We start from the raw sequence: 16,712 nt of genomic DNA, 5'->3' as shown, positions 1-16,712 counted from the left end.
AGGGCTCAAAGGGAGTTAGGCCATGGTATGAAGAGAATAAATCTTTAAGGCAAGTGTAGGAAGAGAAGAAGCCTTTAAAAAAGCAGCAGTTTGTAAGGATGGTAGCTGCTATTATGCACCCATTCAAACAAAACACAGCAGAATAAAGCACTGTTAGTGGCATTTCTACAGTACAGTACTGTATTATTGACAAGTAAAGTACAGGATCACATGAGAGACATATGCTCAGCTCCCACATGCCCACCACATTATCTAAGCAGACTTGTATTTTTCCAGGTAAGTGAATAACAGAGCTAAATACACATATGATCAGAAAATGACTGAGCTGTTGTGGGGTTTTTTTTGCTTTAAGTATCTTCTTGGATTATACATGTTTCTACTGGAAAAGTCCAGCTTATATTCAAAAGTATAGTTAATGCAAAGAAAAATTAAAAAGACCCATTTATTTAATGGGCCTTCTTGAGTATAAATTCACCTATCTCAGTATTAGTAACATATGTAATGTTCTCTTAACAGTCTCTTTAAGTGCAGGATCACTCTGACACAGAAGTAAACCCACTTCTACAATGTGCTATGGAGTTCTTATCTGAGAGTTATTTATGTGACTCGGAAAGTGTTTTTACTCAACAAACTCTAAATACAAGCAGCATTACACTGTTCAACAAAACATGTTCATGACACAGCAATCACAAAGACTTTGGGGTCACGCTACTATGGTGGCACAGGCCAGACCACCCTGTCATACGTATGTACACCAGTATCAATGCTTTATGTTTGAGGAGGTGGTCGCCTCCTCTGCTGGCTGTCCCTTCCCTCCTCTCACCCTACAGTCTGCTTGCTCCAGACTGTTGTTCTCAGAGCAGAGCACGGGAGGTGGAGGACAGGGACGGAGGTGCTGAGTACTTTTGTTTTTTTAACATCGGCTACATGTGCTTTTGGACAGTGAGGGTGACCGGCACCATAGCGGATGCTCGTGCTCTGGCACCATTGCCTGCATCCCTGCCCCAGCTTGCCTCTCCCCCACTCCCCTCCCAGGGCCAGCCCTGCCTTCACAAGGAGCTGCTGGAGCTGGACTTCTTGGATCGCTTGATCATGCTGGGGTGGAACTCGGTGTGGCGGCGGGCGTGCTTGGTCAGGTGGTCACTGCGCATGAACCGCTTCTCGCAGAGGGGGCATCGAAACTGCTTCTCGCCAGTGTGGGTTCGGTAGTGCCGGGTGAGCTCATCGGAGCGGGAGAACTTTTTAAGGCAGTCAGGCCATGTGCAGGGGAATGGTCGCTCACCTGCAGGGAGGAAAGGATGACAAGAGATTTAGGGAGGCAGGGGTAATGCAGGTCGGCACATACCAGCTTTGCTGAGGAGCCAGAGAACATGCTGCTGAGGGGAAAAAGCTGCTTTTGTTTCCTCCTATGGTGCCAGTGGAGTCTGTGGACTTGTTGATGACTTGCTTCATCAGGTTTCAGCAGAAGCCAAAAAGCCCTCCAACCACATGAAAATCACACTCTGGTGCAGAACCGTACATGACCTGAAGACTCTAAGCAACAGATGAGCACTGCCTGTTCCTGTATGCTTTTCATGTTGAGCTCACTAGAGTGGTTTGGGAAACGAGAGCCAGAAGTACTCTCTGACACTTACATTCTACTGAACAAAAGTATTTGTAATTGGTTAGAAAATAAGCAAAAAAAAATCCTTCACCCATGACAAGTCATTCCAGCCCACGGACAACTGAGTGGGAAGCCATCAAGGAGAGCACTGAAGTCTTGGGGCTGCAAATATGTAGAGCAAAACCACCGTAGCCGCAGAGAGAAGTCCCATGCTCCCCTACATGGTATAGCTACGCCACAGGCCCTGAAAGCCCTAGTAAGCCTCTTTTAATACCGCAGCTGCTGTCACCATTGAGGCTTCTGATGATTTGGTGCTCCCTAACAGGGGCTGCCCCATTCCAGACCAACCAGTGTGCTGCAGAGCTGCACCTGGATGAGTAGGACTGCATAAGTTACAGCAGCTTAGCGGCTGCATGCCCTGAGCTTGCCTCCCTTGCCTCATGGCCATGCTAGTCCTCAGTCAGGGGAAAAGGATGTAGCAGAGGAAGCCAAGTCAGCTGAGTGCCTGAGCCTGGTGGAGGCACAGCTGCCAGCCATTCTGAGCTGGGACTTTGGGGTTTTTTTGTTATACATGCATTTCTTGGCTCTCTGCTGTATGCTTTTGGATAAGGTTGAAAGACTTTCTGAACAACCACTACCTGTATAAAACAAATTAATTAAAATGGTACGTAGGCTCACGTGTGCATGAAGGTCACAACTGCAGTTACACAGCGGAGCAGGACCAGAAGCTGTACAGAGGCCTCACAACACTGCTCTGCCCCAGCTTCGCCTTGTCCGGCGCCTGCCCTCAGCATCTGAGGCAAGTGTTTCACTTGTACTGCTCTTTTGCTATCTATCTCATGGTTTCTGTCTCAGCTCCTGGAAGCAGGTGGTAGTGGGAGGTGCATAACAGCTTTCTAGCTCCCCCCAGGAGTGTGGGAAGAGTGCTATACATCCTGCATGTGTGGAGCCACCTAGTATATGGCTCTGGGGTGTGTCAGGCACTTACACCCCAGAGCAGCAGGAGCAGCTGAGGTGTCCTGTGCCATGTGAGAGACTGAAGTGGTTAATGGTCAAACATTTGTTTAGATCACCAAAGGACTTTGCCCACTATATCAAACTGTGCAAAAAAGCAACTGCTCATCTTCAGCCACCAAGACCATCCCCTGAATATGCCTCCCAAGTGGAATTGGGACTGTGAGTTAAGCCACCTGACAGAAACTTGAGATAAGGTAACAGTGAGACTATTGTCCAGTTATCTCAGGTGTAAGGAGAAGTACACAACACTGGGGGAGGCCACAGCCCAGAATCTCATTTGCTAAGGAAGGGTTTGCATACGCTTCTCCCCCAGCCAAGGGGGAGGAGGAGAGTTTTTGGGTGTGTGGTGGTGATCCACATAAGACAGAGGGGGTGAACACCCACCACTGGAGGCTACAAGCTTTTGAGGCTGATAAGAGGCAGATCCTTGGAGGTGGGATGGTGCTTTTTATCATGCCAACTGTCCTCCCTCATGAAATTCACTGTTGTAAAACTCCCCTCCCTCCCCCTGGGGAAAGTCTGATGGGGCATTAACTGGCTCAACTGCATTGATGTGAGAGGTAGCTGTCATGTCTTAGAAGGGGTCATACACCATCAAAGACCCCCAAAGCACCCCCAGACTCATTTCTGAGGCCTTCCACCAGAGGACTGAAACAACCCCTTCAGGGGAGGTACCTGGGTGTTCCCACCAAGTGCATATTAACCCCTTGGACTTTGTGTTTTGTGGGCTTTTTCCCCAACTCAGACAGATCAAGACTGTGACCATCACTTCAACCAATGGACATCAAAATTTCAACAATCAACTCTTGTCACGGAATCCACAGGTGGCAATATATTTCTACTCTTTTCCTTCCTTCCATCCTTCCTTCCCTTGTACATTTTCTTAAGTGATATTTTTATGCTTTCCTATTGTGATATTACTATAGTAATAATAAAAACTAAAATAAACCCTAAAAATATATATATCTGTACAAACACCAATCATTCAGTGCCATTTCACTCTAATCCGCCTCACGGGATCTGTTAACAAGAACCTGGGTTACCCTTGCCTTCTGGAGTGGATTGTAACACCCCATCTCCAGAAAGCACATTTCCACCCACCTCAGGACAGCTCTTCAGCTCTGCATAAGTGCCCAACTGTACAGCAGGGAGATGAGGTGCCTAAGCATCATAGTCTCTCGGGTGCAGCACCTACATTTTAGGCATGGTAGTATCCAACCTGAGTGCCTAAAAGCAGTGTTTAAAATCTGGCCCCAAGCAGCCCTCAAGACACTGAGCTCCTTCTCTATGCTCCCCGGGAATTGCACACGGCAAAAGAAGAAGAAGGCCTGCTTCTGGAATTCCCTGTGAAACATGATGGGAGCAGCATGACCTCCACCATGGCTACCCCACAAACCCATTTCATATGATAGGGGAAAGCACTCTAAAATTATGCAGCACAACACAAAGCTTTAGGGAAAGGCAAGGTTTGTTCAGTATCCCTTGTGTATATTTGGCACTGCAGTCCCCTGGGAACCAACCCAGGGCTTGGCTGGGGGAGCACACCAAGGCTGCAGAAGACTGCTGTGGTGGAGGCATGCCTTGCTACCCACAGGAGAGCTAGCTTGTAGGGATGCAGGACAGGGAATGCAGCAGAGATCATGGATAGGAACGAGCAGCTGTGCTCCTTCGATTCACCAGAGCTGCCACAGGCACCCACCACCCACTGAGCTCCCAAGTACAGTGGCTGAGAATGGCTTCACCACCTTGGCAACACAAACCCACGGAAGCTGTCACAGCCACTTGGGAAGTGCCTGTACGAAAGTAGGCCAGGCATAATCCCTGGCACCTAAATGCATTAAACTCCAGACTTCTCATAGCAGAGACACAAGGGGGAGGGAGGCTTTTCCAGGCCCTCAGGGGCTATCTCCAAGATCACAGGATCCACCACTCCCCTCGCTCACAAAGCTGTAAGGGATGACACCAGCCCAAAAGGGTGATGTCAGTGACAGACTCAATAGGTGCAAAGCAGGGGTGGAGTTTTCCTCCAGGAGGCTTTTAATGCAACGCACATGATAACTGTCCACCTAGCAATGCTGGTAGCTGTATTTGCTATTTCGTAAAGCAGCAGAGATGTTTGTGGAAGAGTCCTCTGAGAAAATAGGTCTTGCAGCTCATATGCTTGCTGGGCAGGCAGTGGCCCACAGAGCTGCAGTGCAAGCTAATGCTGCCTCCATCTGGAGATACGGATTTCTTGCCATGTTTCATGCATGAAATATGTTTTCTGTATGATTTTTCTCCTTTAGTTTTGGGGGTAGTAATACTAAAGCTTGAAACAGCAGAATGAACCATCAAAACAGAGTGCTATTATACACTGATTCTGTTGCTGGCTGTATGTTACTAACATTTTAAGATATGCCTTAGATGGGATTTCTATGAAGAGATGAAGGAATGGCCAATGGTATATCATGGTAGTTTAAAACCATGTGTGATAGGACCCTAACACAGCAGACACAAGAGGTAAATATTTTTCTTTAAAAACCAAAAAATTAAAAAAAATTATCAAGGGCAGCTTACAGAAGTAAGAAGTGAAATAGAAACTGATTCACAGGTGCATCTGCAGACTCCCATTCTTTGTGCTCTGTGTTGCCAGGAATGTAGTGAGAGACATGGTTTACTGTGACCACAAGCTAATGGTGGTGATTCACAAGTCTTCTCTGCAGTCTGAAGAACTCCTGCTCCTGCAACCCTGTCTTGTTTTAAATACCATAAGGATATAAAGGCCATTGCAGATCCTTTCAATGTTTGCAATCTTGATTCACCTGCCCTTTTCTACCTTTTCCTTCTCCCTACCCGCTACCTCAATGTTTAGTTTCTTCTTTCTGTGCAAGTTTAAACTTGCAAGCTACTTTGCATGACCCAGGGCAGGCCCACTTTATTCTATTCCATTTCCATTTTATTCTGAATAGATGATAAATAATTTAGCTTTTTTGCCCTACCCCAGGAATTTCAGATTATCCCCACTGTGGTCTTTTGCAGGAAGAGTTTATGAAAAAGAATACAGAGTAGGCATTAGCAGACTCATTAAACGTAAGTACAGGTGGTAGTGATATCCCGATCTGTCACTGGTCTTCTCACCACAAAATGCTGCTTTATGCAGGGATGACTGAAGTTAGGAGCTGCAGTTCATGGTGTCTTTAACAAAAACAGGTTTGTTTGGTCAAAAAAGGGACAGAGAAGTCTTTAGTGACTTTTTTTATTTTTCTGGAAGGGAGGGAGGCTGTGCTTGAGAAAGCTGATGACAGTTTATGATCACCCACTTGGGCAACTCTCTTGGTGTGTAACAGGACATACACTAAGACTAGAGTACACTGAACTTCTGCAGTGAATGAAATACTAACTTTATGTGAATTACTAAAACTGCTTGAGCACTGGCTTCATGGAAGACATTCAGACATTGCTGTTGGTGTGGACAGAAGTCTGGCCAAGATGAACTGTTTTAGTAGGCTCAAACTGTCTTCCTTGCTGACAGAAGAGGGGTTGGACACAGCCATGAGTCTAGAGCCTGGCACCAGCACTAGCTAATGCAGGACAGTTTGCTATCCAGTAGTATTAATGATGCTGCTTCACACATGAATTAGAAGCCAAATAGCTATGGCTGCATGAATGGATGGACATCCAATTAGACCAATTACAAGAGATTTAAAACCTTCACTGGCCTGTGTTATTGAAAACGAAACCACCGAGTACAAGGAAGGGTTGTGCTGCCCAGTAATGCAGCCACTGTTTTAAGTGTAAAAAACTGAGGAATGGTTCAGAGTTTGACCTCATGGCTCTGGCTCAGTCACTGTCATGACACAGCCAGCCAGTACCTCCCACTGCAGGGATGCCCACCCTGCCTGCAGCACCTGCCCTGAGGCCCAGTCTGACTGAACAGCAGCAAGGCTGGCCTCCTGCCAGAAAACTGAAGCAACTGAAGGAGAAGAGGGAGAAGGGAAAGCAAGCAAATACAGAAACCCCAAACTGCAAAATCTCTTGCCATCAGCAAAAGCAAAACAGTTCTCGCAGAATTAGCTCTGCATGGTTCAAATGACAGGCTCTAATCCCCTCTTTCTTCTTCCAAGATCCTCCTGTACCTCTGGCTGCTGGTGCTTGACATTTTCAAAGAATCTTGGTACCCTAGTAATAACTGAGACCAAAACCCCAAGCTTTAACTTAAAGATGTCACTGATAAGCAATTCTTTACTTTTTTTCCTGTCATCCCACTCAGCCACCACTCTTGTGTGTCTCAGTGCCTACTGAAGTATGACAGGTTCTGTAGGTGGATGTCAAGAACATGGTCCAGTTCATTGCAAGGGGGGAAAAACAAAATATGAGGCTATCTTCCTTATCCCAGAATCCCTGCTATCTCAGGTCTCTCCCATTTTTCTCCCCAGTGTGTTGCTTGCCCCACACATCCTGAATGAGCAATTTCCTGTGGGACACTGGACTTTGACTGAGTGTCCACATGCAAGATACGCTGGTGAAGATGGATCTTCAGGGCAGACAGATTGGAGACCTTTCAAGCAGGCTTTTTCTTCTTCAGAGATATTCCAAAATCAGATCATTAAAACGCATGGCAACAAGGTACAGATACTGGTGCAGAGCGAGATCGGCGATGAGGATGCTATATACTATGTGCGTAAACCAACGCTTTCTGGAACACCTAAACTGTGGCCATCCAACCCGGCAACAGATCAGACAGACACTGCCTATGGGATAGGTGACAGATGGATGGGTTCCAGCAAGGGGTTTATTCTGCCAGTATTTAGGATTAAACACCACAGGTTGATTCAAGTTCTGCTTTCAGCAAGTACTTAGAATGTTCTGACATCAGAACCTCACTCAGCAACTCCTTCAAAAGTCCAGATGCAAAACCACCTGCTAGAACCTGCTGCTGCTGAGACTCTGAATTCCAGGGAAACTCTGTACTGCTCTTATCCTGCTGTGACAGAGCATCGGATGCAAAGAATAGCCTTACAACTTCTCTGTCAGAGCAGAACCACCTTGCCTGACTTACAAAAGGCTTTCTCTGGGGGACTGGGCCTCCATATACATGTATATGTATATATAAAAAATAAGTATCAGTCAGGGAAGCTACTTGGGAGAGGAGAGACCTTTCCAAACCTCACAAGAGAGAGTAAAATCTACACTGTCATAGCTGAGATCAGTGCTCTCATCAGTGCTTTTAGGTACATGGGACAAGTACTTCTCCTTTCTTGACTTTTCTCTGTGTGAACTTCCTCCATTTTGCAGTAATACTTAAATATTAACTGAGTACTGGAGAGAGACTAAGTGCTTAGGGCACTTAACTGGGATCAAAGAACATTGGATTTAAGCTCCTGTCCTATCTGAATAATCAAATGCTCACTAAGAGGAGACAGCTTGGACAGAGAAAGGAAGAATGCACTTCTATGTGCATTCAGAAAGATAATGTAACTTTTGTTATTTCACTCTGAATTTATTAGCCAGTGTTTCAACTGACTTTTCCATCAAGTCTGAGGTACTTATAATGTGCTCTCAGGCTATTCACATTCATCATAAACAGATGGTGAACTGTACTACCACAAGTTAACAGTATCTGAAGTGTGCTTTGCCTTCACTCCCTCAGATCCTCTTTGTTTAATCTTAGATTGGCTCTTCCCTGCTCTTCCAGCTGCAGGTAGGTAGTTGTGCAAGGCCAGAAGCACAGGAGCAGCAGTCTAGTGCACAAAATCACAGCAGTCAACAAAGGGGAGCGATTGTTCCTGCATGGATCCTGACAGCTGGGGCTGCAAGACATGCAGTGACATCTACCACATGGTCTTTAGTGCCTCAGTAGAACAGTGTGCGGGAACTCCATAAAGCTGCAATTTCAATACATCCATCTGGAAGCAGGAGTTGTGCTCTTACGGGTGATGCCTGCTCACTGCTTATGTCCTACATGTGCACTTCTTCACGTTGACTCAACTGATAAACAAACCTTTCTGGAGTGCTTTCCCACTGCGACACATAGACCTGCTTAATTTTTTTCTTTTTTTAGCAGAAAACAAAAGAAAACAACTGGGAATTAGGCTGCATTGAACTTAATCTCGAGGACTTTTGCGTATCTTACTCAGCTGGCAAAACTTCCAGTCAGAATGATCATGTTTCTCCAAGACTTGGAAATACGCCCATTAGAACTCCAGCAATTTGCATATTTTCATTAACCCTTCAGAGTGGGTGTTCCAGATGGCATTCTGAATTTAGCAAAAAATGTCCTGCTGGCTCCACTTTTTGCTCTTTGGTCCTATTCTAAGGGATCTGGCAAAGTGACATTGCATGAGTTGGATAAGAGGGGCTTAAAATGCTAAATTTCAGATTATGCTCAAACAAAATCCCCCAAAAAGCTCTCAGTGAGCAGACTGTCAGCATACCAGCATCTGGACAGTCTGTTGAGCCAGTGCTAATCTAGAACACAAATAATAAAGCAGCAGAGTAAAATGCAAACTGATACAGGGGCTGGTCTGACACCATGATATCTAGATAGCAGCTGCAGCACTTGTTCTTCCTCTCTACTGGAAATGCTCCTCAGCTTCACTGTGCAGATCACCAAGCTATGGGTCCACATCTTTGCCTAAGCCCTGCTACCAAGTGTTGGTGAGAGCCAAATGCCTAGAGCACTCAAGGGTGCATCAGCTGTCTGGTGTAGCAAAACTATTGGCATTGTTTGGATCTACTTTACACGATAATGCAGAACTTTTCCCACATTTGGGTTTGTGCATCTAAGCTTTTAATTAAGGGCACCTGAGGAATATGTGAACTTCCCATCGGTCCTCAGCCTCTCCAGACAAGTAAATTCCTACAAGTCCTGTAGTAGGAGGCATCTCACAAACTAGTTTTATGGTACCTTCTCTGTCCCTCTTTCCTGACCACGAGGATCTGGTCTCAGTGGCCATATGCCCTTTAGCTAGATTACATTCACACCATCATAACAAACATAAATTCCATAGAGCTTGTTTCTCCTGCCAGTTTCTCTCCTTGCCCTTTGCTCTGCACTCCCTGGCCAGGACTTCTAAGATTGCTTGTTTACTCTCATATGCCTTCTTTTTCCCTGGAAACCCTCCGGCCTGCAATTCCCTCTTTGTTATGATGCTCCCCCCACCTTTGTCTTTGAGGCTAGTAATAAAACTACACAACACTTGACATAATCAAACCTCTAAAACCACCTATTTAGACAAGTCTGTGCATTTTCAAGGTAACTCCCTTGTGTATCTGCTGTTGCTTGTCATTTTCCGGTTCAGATGGGTCCTTCACCCTTTCCTGACCTCTGTACTGCTTCCAGGGCTCGGGGCTCACCTGGGCCTTTTTCTGTGCTCTGAAGGGCAATTTTGCAAGACTGGATCATGACAATTCAATGCTCAAGACTCCTACGCAGACACACCACTCATAATCCCTCCTGCCACCACCAAACTCCAGCTGAGTTTACGTGTCCTATATTCCCTTAAGGGATGGGCAAACTTAAGGCATGGTTATGTTGTATGAGCTATCTCTCCACCTGCCTTCCTGAAGAATAGTTTTTAGCTTGCAAGCCATCGGGCATAATATCACCTTTTCCCTCCTACACCAAACCCTGTGAGCCTCAGAGATTCCGCTGGACACAGCTCATGGCAAAGAACAATCTTACCTGTGCTGCTCTTCCTGCCCAAGACACCAGAACTAAATTCACAAATTCTAAGTTACTTTTATATGGTAGTAAAGGGAGAGGAGAGGCAATATCTCAGTTTCCATTATGTGCTTGTCCTTGTATCGCTGTGCCTTTGCAAACTGCTACATTTTGAATGTAGGTACACATACATGGGAGAAACCCTTAAGGCCATACAGCAGGTGAAAATTGGCAAGGCAGCTGGAGTTGATGGAATCCCACCTGAAGTCTGGAAACATGGGGGCCAAGCACTCCTTGCTAAATTTCACGAGTTTGTGGTGTGCTGTTGGGAACTAGGCAAACTACCATCAGACCTTTGTGATGCAGTCATCATCACCTTGTATAAGAAGAAAGGAGATAAATCAGACTGTTCAAGTTACCATGGTATTACTCTGCTCTCCATTGCTGGCAAAATCCTGGCAAGAATACTCTTGAACAGACTAATACCCGCTATAGCAGAAGGAATTCTACCTGAAAGCCAAAGTGGTTTCAGAGCCAACAGGAGGACCACAGACATGGTATTTGTTCTCAGACAACTGCAAGAGAAGTGTAGGGAACAGAACAAAGGTCTCTATGTAACCTTTGTCGACCTCACCAAGGCTTTCAATACTGTGAGCAGAAAAGGTCTGTGGGCCATTTTGGAACGTTTAGGATGTCCCCCCAAGTTCCTTAAAATGATCATCTCACTTCACGAGGATCAGCACGGCCAAGTCAGATATGGCAATGCACTTTCTCAGCCCTTTCTAATAACCAATGGTGTGAAACAAGGCTGTGTTCTTGCACCAACCCTATTCACAATCTTTTTCAGCACGATGCTCCAAAGGGCCACAGCAGACCTCGAGGATCAGGACAGTATCTACATTCGATACCGTACTGATGGAAGCCTTTTCAACCTAAGGTGACTGAAGGCCCACACCAAGACCTTAAACCATCTTGTCCGGGAGCTGCTTTATGCCAACGCCCTCATCGCCCACACAGAAGCAGCTCTGCAGCGTTTAACATCCTGCTTTGCTGAGGCTGCTGAGCTTTTTGGGCTGGAAGTCAGCTCAAAGAAGACAGAAGTTTTCTATCAATCTGCACCTCAGGAAGTCTCCCATCATCCCCATATCACCATTGGCCAATCAGAGCTCCAATCAGTCCAGCAGTTTAATTACCTAGGTAGCCTCATCTCCTTGGGCGGTAAGCTTGATGGAGAGATAGACAGCAGGTTAGCAAAGGCATACAGTGCTTTTGGAAAACTCCATAAAAGAGTTTGGCAAAATAAACACCTGAAGAAAAGTACAAAGATCAGTGTTTACAAAGCCATAGTGTTGTTGGCTCTCTTATATGGGTCTGAATCACGGGTCATCTACCGCCACCACCTGCGACTCCTAGAACGCTTCCATCAACGCTGTCTCCGCACAATCCTAAACATCCACTGGTCAGATTATGTGACCAATCCATCTGTTCTAGAACAAGCAGCAGTCACAAGTATTGAGGCCATGTTGCTGAGAACACAGCTGCGTTGGGCAGGGCACGTCTCCAGGATGAAGGACCACCGCCTCCCTAAGATCTTGCTTTATGGTGAACTTGTCACTGGCTGCCGCAAGAGAGGAGCCCTGAAGAGGACATATGAGGACTCCCTGAAACAACATCTCAGCCTCGGCTATATTGATCAACATAACTGGTCTACTCTGGCCTCAAATCGGGAGGCCTGGAGACACACCATCTATAACGCTGCTGATGCCTTTGAGAACGCACGCAGGATCACTCTCGAGGAGAAAAGACAACGCAGAAAGAATTGTGTCTTGTTGATACCATCCAAGGAGTCTTTCTGCTGTGCCTTTTGCAACCAGATTTGTCTATCTTGCATTGGCCTCTTTAGCCACCAGTGCGCTTGTAGCAAATGTGGGTAGAGCCCTTCCCAAATCTTTGTTCGTGAAGCCTAGCCATGAATGAATGAACACATATATAACAGAACAAAGAAGTGCCTGATTGTATTGCAAAAACGCCAGAGGTCTAGTGAGGGATGAAAAGACTGTTCTCCCAGGAAGGGGTAGACTTCCTTGGCTTCCTCATACAAATCCTGCTCTTCCAAGTCAGGCTGAGTTCAGTGGGACAAGCAAGGGGACTGTTTGTGCAAGTAGGATGTGCAGTGCTGCTGTCCACTGATCTTTTTCTGTTAAGATCAACTCAGAAGACAATTTCTGATGGATGGCTAATTTGGGCCTTTTGCAAAGGCCCAAATTTCAAGGAAATTTGTTATTTTATGCAGACATTTTTAGTGTCTGAAATATGGAACCTTTGAACCAACAAGTTTAAAGAATCATTAATAAGATAGAGACCTCTAATCTCTGAGCATCAAATCTTTGGCCTTCTAGTCTTCTACCTTGATTTGGTATTTCCTTTCTTGCTTTGCATTAGCTTGCCAAAGATGGTCTGGTGGGTTTTTATATCCCCAGCCACTACATAGCACAGAGCAGGATCCAGAGCTTCCCAACTTGCTTGGTTAGGATCCAAGAATAAAGAGAACTGTGGCTACAAGCAAGCTCATGGGTGTGAACAGAAATCCTGAAGCCATTTTCCAAGGTAAAGACTGGGATTAAAAATTAAAAATTTAAGACCAGGAAGATTCCGTTGGTGCTTGCAACCCTAGTCCCACTAAAGGCCACACAGCAGTAAGAAACCTAGTAGGTGGCCTGATGAAAAATGGCAGGTAAATGAAAGAGAATATATTTTCAAAGAAGATAAAAATACAGTACTAAGGAAGGAGCATTAATGCTCTGCAATATACAGTTATGAATAACTCCAGAGGCCCCATTGAATCCCACTGTTGCTAAGGAATTGTTCTGTCATCTATAAAAATAATTAACATTAGCAGTATCGTTTAGCATTTCAGTTAGCTACAATTAACTTCACATTAGGAAGCTCTGAAAGTTCATTACTGCTGGATGTCTGCAGCGGTTTTAATCACACAGAACTATCATGACAGTACATGAGCGTGTGTGAGTCAAACACCTTATACTTGGAGCTAAGGCCACCCACTTGTGAGCAGCACATGCTAAACCTCATGCCACTTCAGGAGTACTTATTATAACAGTATTGCTTACAGCAAGCTGTGTGGGTTGTACAGTACATTAATTTACATGTCATCACACAGAATGCTATCTCAGTCAACATCTATTTTGGTTCCCTTATTGAGGTGCATATCTGAGCACGGGGTAGTAAATGGAAATGATGCTAACACATTTTCTTTGTCACTTATGAGACAAGACTTTGCAAGGCACCAGTTATATTCAGCCTCCAAAAGAGCATCAGAGCTGCAGTCTGAGCTGGTAACACAGCAGTTCTTGGCATTGGTCATGAGGTCAGTACAGGGTCACCACTGACCATCCTCTTTCCCGGCTCACACAGTCTTACTGCAGAGCTCATCACTGAGCCACAACCAGTAATCCTCCCCCCCTTCCATCCAGTCAAGCTAAGCACCCAGCAGATCTGCCAGCAGGGCACCAGCAGGCAACAGCACCGGGTCTCTTCTTCTGCAGTGCACGTACACCTAAGCACTGGAGCTACGGAAGCTTAGCTGGAGATGTGGTCATACCCTACCCAGGCTGTGTTAAATTCTACAGCTATGCCTCACAGTATGCTCCTTGGATGATAAACTCATTTTGTACTTCACCAATAATCATCTCCACCAACAGACAAAACCCAGAAAAGCACTATCATTGACAGAATTGATGTGAAGCATATGAAATAAGCGTTGGCAGCGTTCGTCTCCTTTGATTCACTTTCTGTACTTCCTGCACGACCCTTTAATTTAGAGCATTTTTAAAGCAGCCATGTGTACTTCACTGTGACCCCAAATGCAATTCAGACACGTAAAGATTTTTATTCAGTCACTTGTACTGAAAACAAACAAAACCACCAAAACGAAAACCAACAAACGAACAGAGAAGTCTGCAGCTATTGCCCTCTCGGTGCCCAAGCAGTCGGGGGCGGTACGACACATCTGCCACAGATGTGTTTAATCTCCAGGTTTCCATGCTGCCACACCCTCCGAGGCGCCCAGACGAGGGCCGGGGACGGGAGCACGCAGCCTGATGAAGCCTTTGTGGAACCCGCCAAAGCTCGGGTCGCGATAACCGATAGCGCGGGGCGCTGCTGCCGGGAGGAACGGGGTCGGTCCCCTCCGGTGGCGCCTCCATCCCCCCAAATAGCTCCTCCATTCCCCCGGCCGGGCGCGGGGAGCAGCCCGGCACCCCGGCAGTGGTCTGTGACACCGGCTTCAGAGGGTGCGTTTCCAGAGTTCCCCCATCCAGCCTGCCGGAGCGGGGTGTGTCCGCAAGCTCCGGAGGTACCGCTCACCGGCGCTCAGGGAGACTCCGCCGCCCCCTCCGGAGCCGAGCCGGCGGCCTCGCCCGCTCCTGCTCCGGCGCCATGGCCCGGGGCGAGCAGCCCCTGGAGCCGAGCGGAGCTCACCGGCAGCTCTCCGGGCCCCGACGGCGGGAGTAGCGAGGGGGGCGCGGGCGGGAGGCTGCGCTGCCCGCGGCTGCCTTGGGGAATACGCGCCGAACTCTGACCCGGTGCAGGCTCACCGCCTGCAGCCGCAGGAAACCCGAACCCCGCCGCTCGGCTGTTTCCCTCGCCGACGCCCCGAGCGGGGTTGGCGGCCCCCGCCGTCCTCCTGCCGCGCCGGACACGCGAAGTTCACTTCGCTCCCTGGCTCCGCTCCCGGCGGGCGCAGGTGGGCGGCGGGGAGGGCGCGGCGGGAGGCGCTGCCGCAGCCCCACCCGGAGCGGCCCCGCTCCTGCCAGTCCGGCACCGCGGTGGGAAAAGAAGCGAAGGGACGGGGCGGGGGAAAGCGGGGCGTGGGGGAAGGAGAGCGATGAACCATCCCCGAAGCCCGGGCGGATGGCGGGGCCGCGCGGGGATGCCGGGCGCGCCGCCGGCCGGGTTCACCCGAGGACAAGCGCTCGCTCCTGCGCCCCTCCCGCCGCCGCCGCCGCTGACCTGTGTGCACCCGGTAGTGCGCCTTGAGGTGGGAGGACTTGCCGTAGACCTTGCCGCAGCCGCTGTAGGGGCACTTGTGCCGCTTCTCGGCCGCCAGCTTCCCCTTGGGGGCGGCCCCGGCGGTGCGCAGGCGGGGGGGCGGCCCCGGCGGGGGGCTCCGGGGCGGGCTGGAGCCCTGCTCGGTGGCCGCGTCGCTGTCAGAGCCCGCGTCCTCGTCGGGGCTCTCCACGCTGTCACTGCAGACGGAGGGGGCGGGCAGCGGCCGGTACTTGTTCAGCTCCAGCAGGCTCTTGGCGATGGCCAGCAGGGCGCAGTAGTCCTTCCAGGCGTCGCGGGGGTCGCGCAGCTCCCGGGCCGCCTCCCCCTCGCCCGGCACCTTCAGCCGCGCCGCCTCGGGCACGGCGGAGCGGTTGGAGATGGAGACCAGACACTGAGCCGCCACGAAGTCCACGTAGGCGACGGCCGACATGGTGCGGCCGCGCCTCGACGACACGGCGGGGGGGCTCCGGGCGCCCTCAGAGCTCGTCCGCCGGTCCGGCCGCGCCGCCGCCGGCCATGGCCCGCCCGCGGCGCGGGGTCTCTGCGGCGCGGGGAAGAGCGGAGCGGAGGAGGAAGGGGGCGTGGGGGGCGAATAAATAGCGGGGCGCCGGGCAGGTCCCTCACCGCCGCCCCCCGGGGGCGGCGCGCAGCCGGCGAGGGGGGAGCGCCGCCCGCGCGGCCGGCCCGGGTCCGGCGCGGGGGCCGGGGGAGAGGACACCGCCCGTCGCGTCGCCGCCCGCCCCGCGCCCCGCGTGCTCCTGCCCGGGGGCGGCCGCGCCGGGGCCCATCACGTCAGGCGCCGAGCCCCTCCCGCCCCGGCCGGTCTGCGGGCAGGGCCGCCCGGCTCTGTTTACTTTCTCCCCCCGCCACTCACGGCGCCCCTTTTCTAGGGGGGGCGTGTCCGCCGCGCGGCCGCCCCGCCAATCGCCGCGCTCCCTCCCCAGGCCGCGTGCTACTCCGGGCGCCCTCTTAAAAGAGCGATGCCGGAGCGCTACCAGGGGGGCGGCGGCGGGGGTGTCGCGGCCCCGCTCCCCGACTCGGGGGTCGCACCGCCATCCCTTCCACGCCGCTCAGGAGCCGTCGGCGCCCCCCGGCCACGGGCCTGCGGAGAGGGCGGCGCGGGGCGGCGGCGCCGAGCGGGTTAAGTGGCTCCCCGTAAGTCCTACGGTCCCAGCAACGGGCCGACCAATGGGAAGTGAGCCGGCTGATGTCACTGGCAGAGCCCCGCCAATCAGCGCCGCGGCAAGAAGGGTGCGCAGCGCTTGGAAATCCGGGGAGCGGCGGGCGGGGAGTGGGGAACGAGGGGATAACCGGGAACGGTGAGCAGCGAGCACCGAGTCCCGGCCGCGGCCCCCAGCCGTGTCGCTGCCGGCAAAGGGCAGG

General features: G+C 50.0%; 1 protein-coding gene across 1 annotated transcript; it reads right to left on the bottom strand.

Annotated features, from left to right (window-relative positions):
• Positions 1 to 153: 153 nt before the first annotated feature.
• On the bottom strand, positions 154 to 16,297 carry KLF9 (Kruppel like factor 9). The gene is made up of 2 exons (XM_027752155.2): positions 15,291 to 16,297; positions 154 to 1,282 (listed from the first exon to the last, which is right to left on the bottom strand). The coding sequence occupies exons 1-2, from the start codon at positions 15,757 to 15,759 to the stop codon at positions 1,050 to 1,052; spliced, it is 702 nt and encodes a 233-aa protein (XP_027607956.1). The 5' UTR covers positions 15,760 to 16,297; the 3' UTR covers positions 154 to 1,049.
• Between the last annotated feature and the right edge of the window lie 415 nt (positions 16,298 to 16,712).

The sequence above is a fragment of the Pipra filicauda genome, unplaced genomic scaffold (genome assembly GCF_003945595.2).
Source record: "Pipra filicauda isolate LSUMZ 115617 unplaced genomic scaffold, ASM394559v2 scaffold37_size4185640_pilon, whole genome shotgun sequence".
NCBI classification, from domain to species: domain Eukaryota; kingdom Metazoa; phylum Chordata; class Aves; order Passeriformes; family Pipridae; genus Pipra; species Pipra filicauda.
This window is presented reverse-complemented; position numbering and strand designations above follow the sequence as displayed.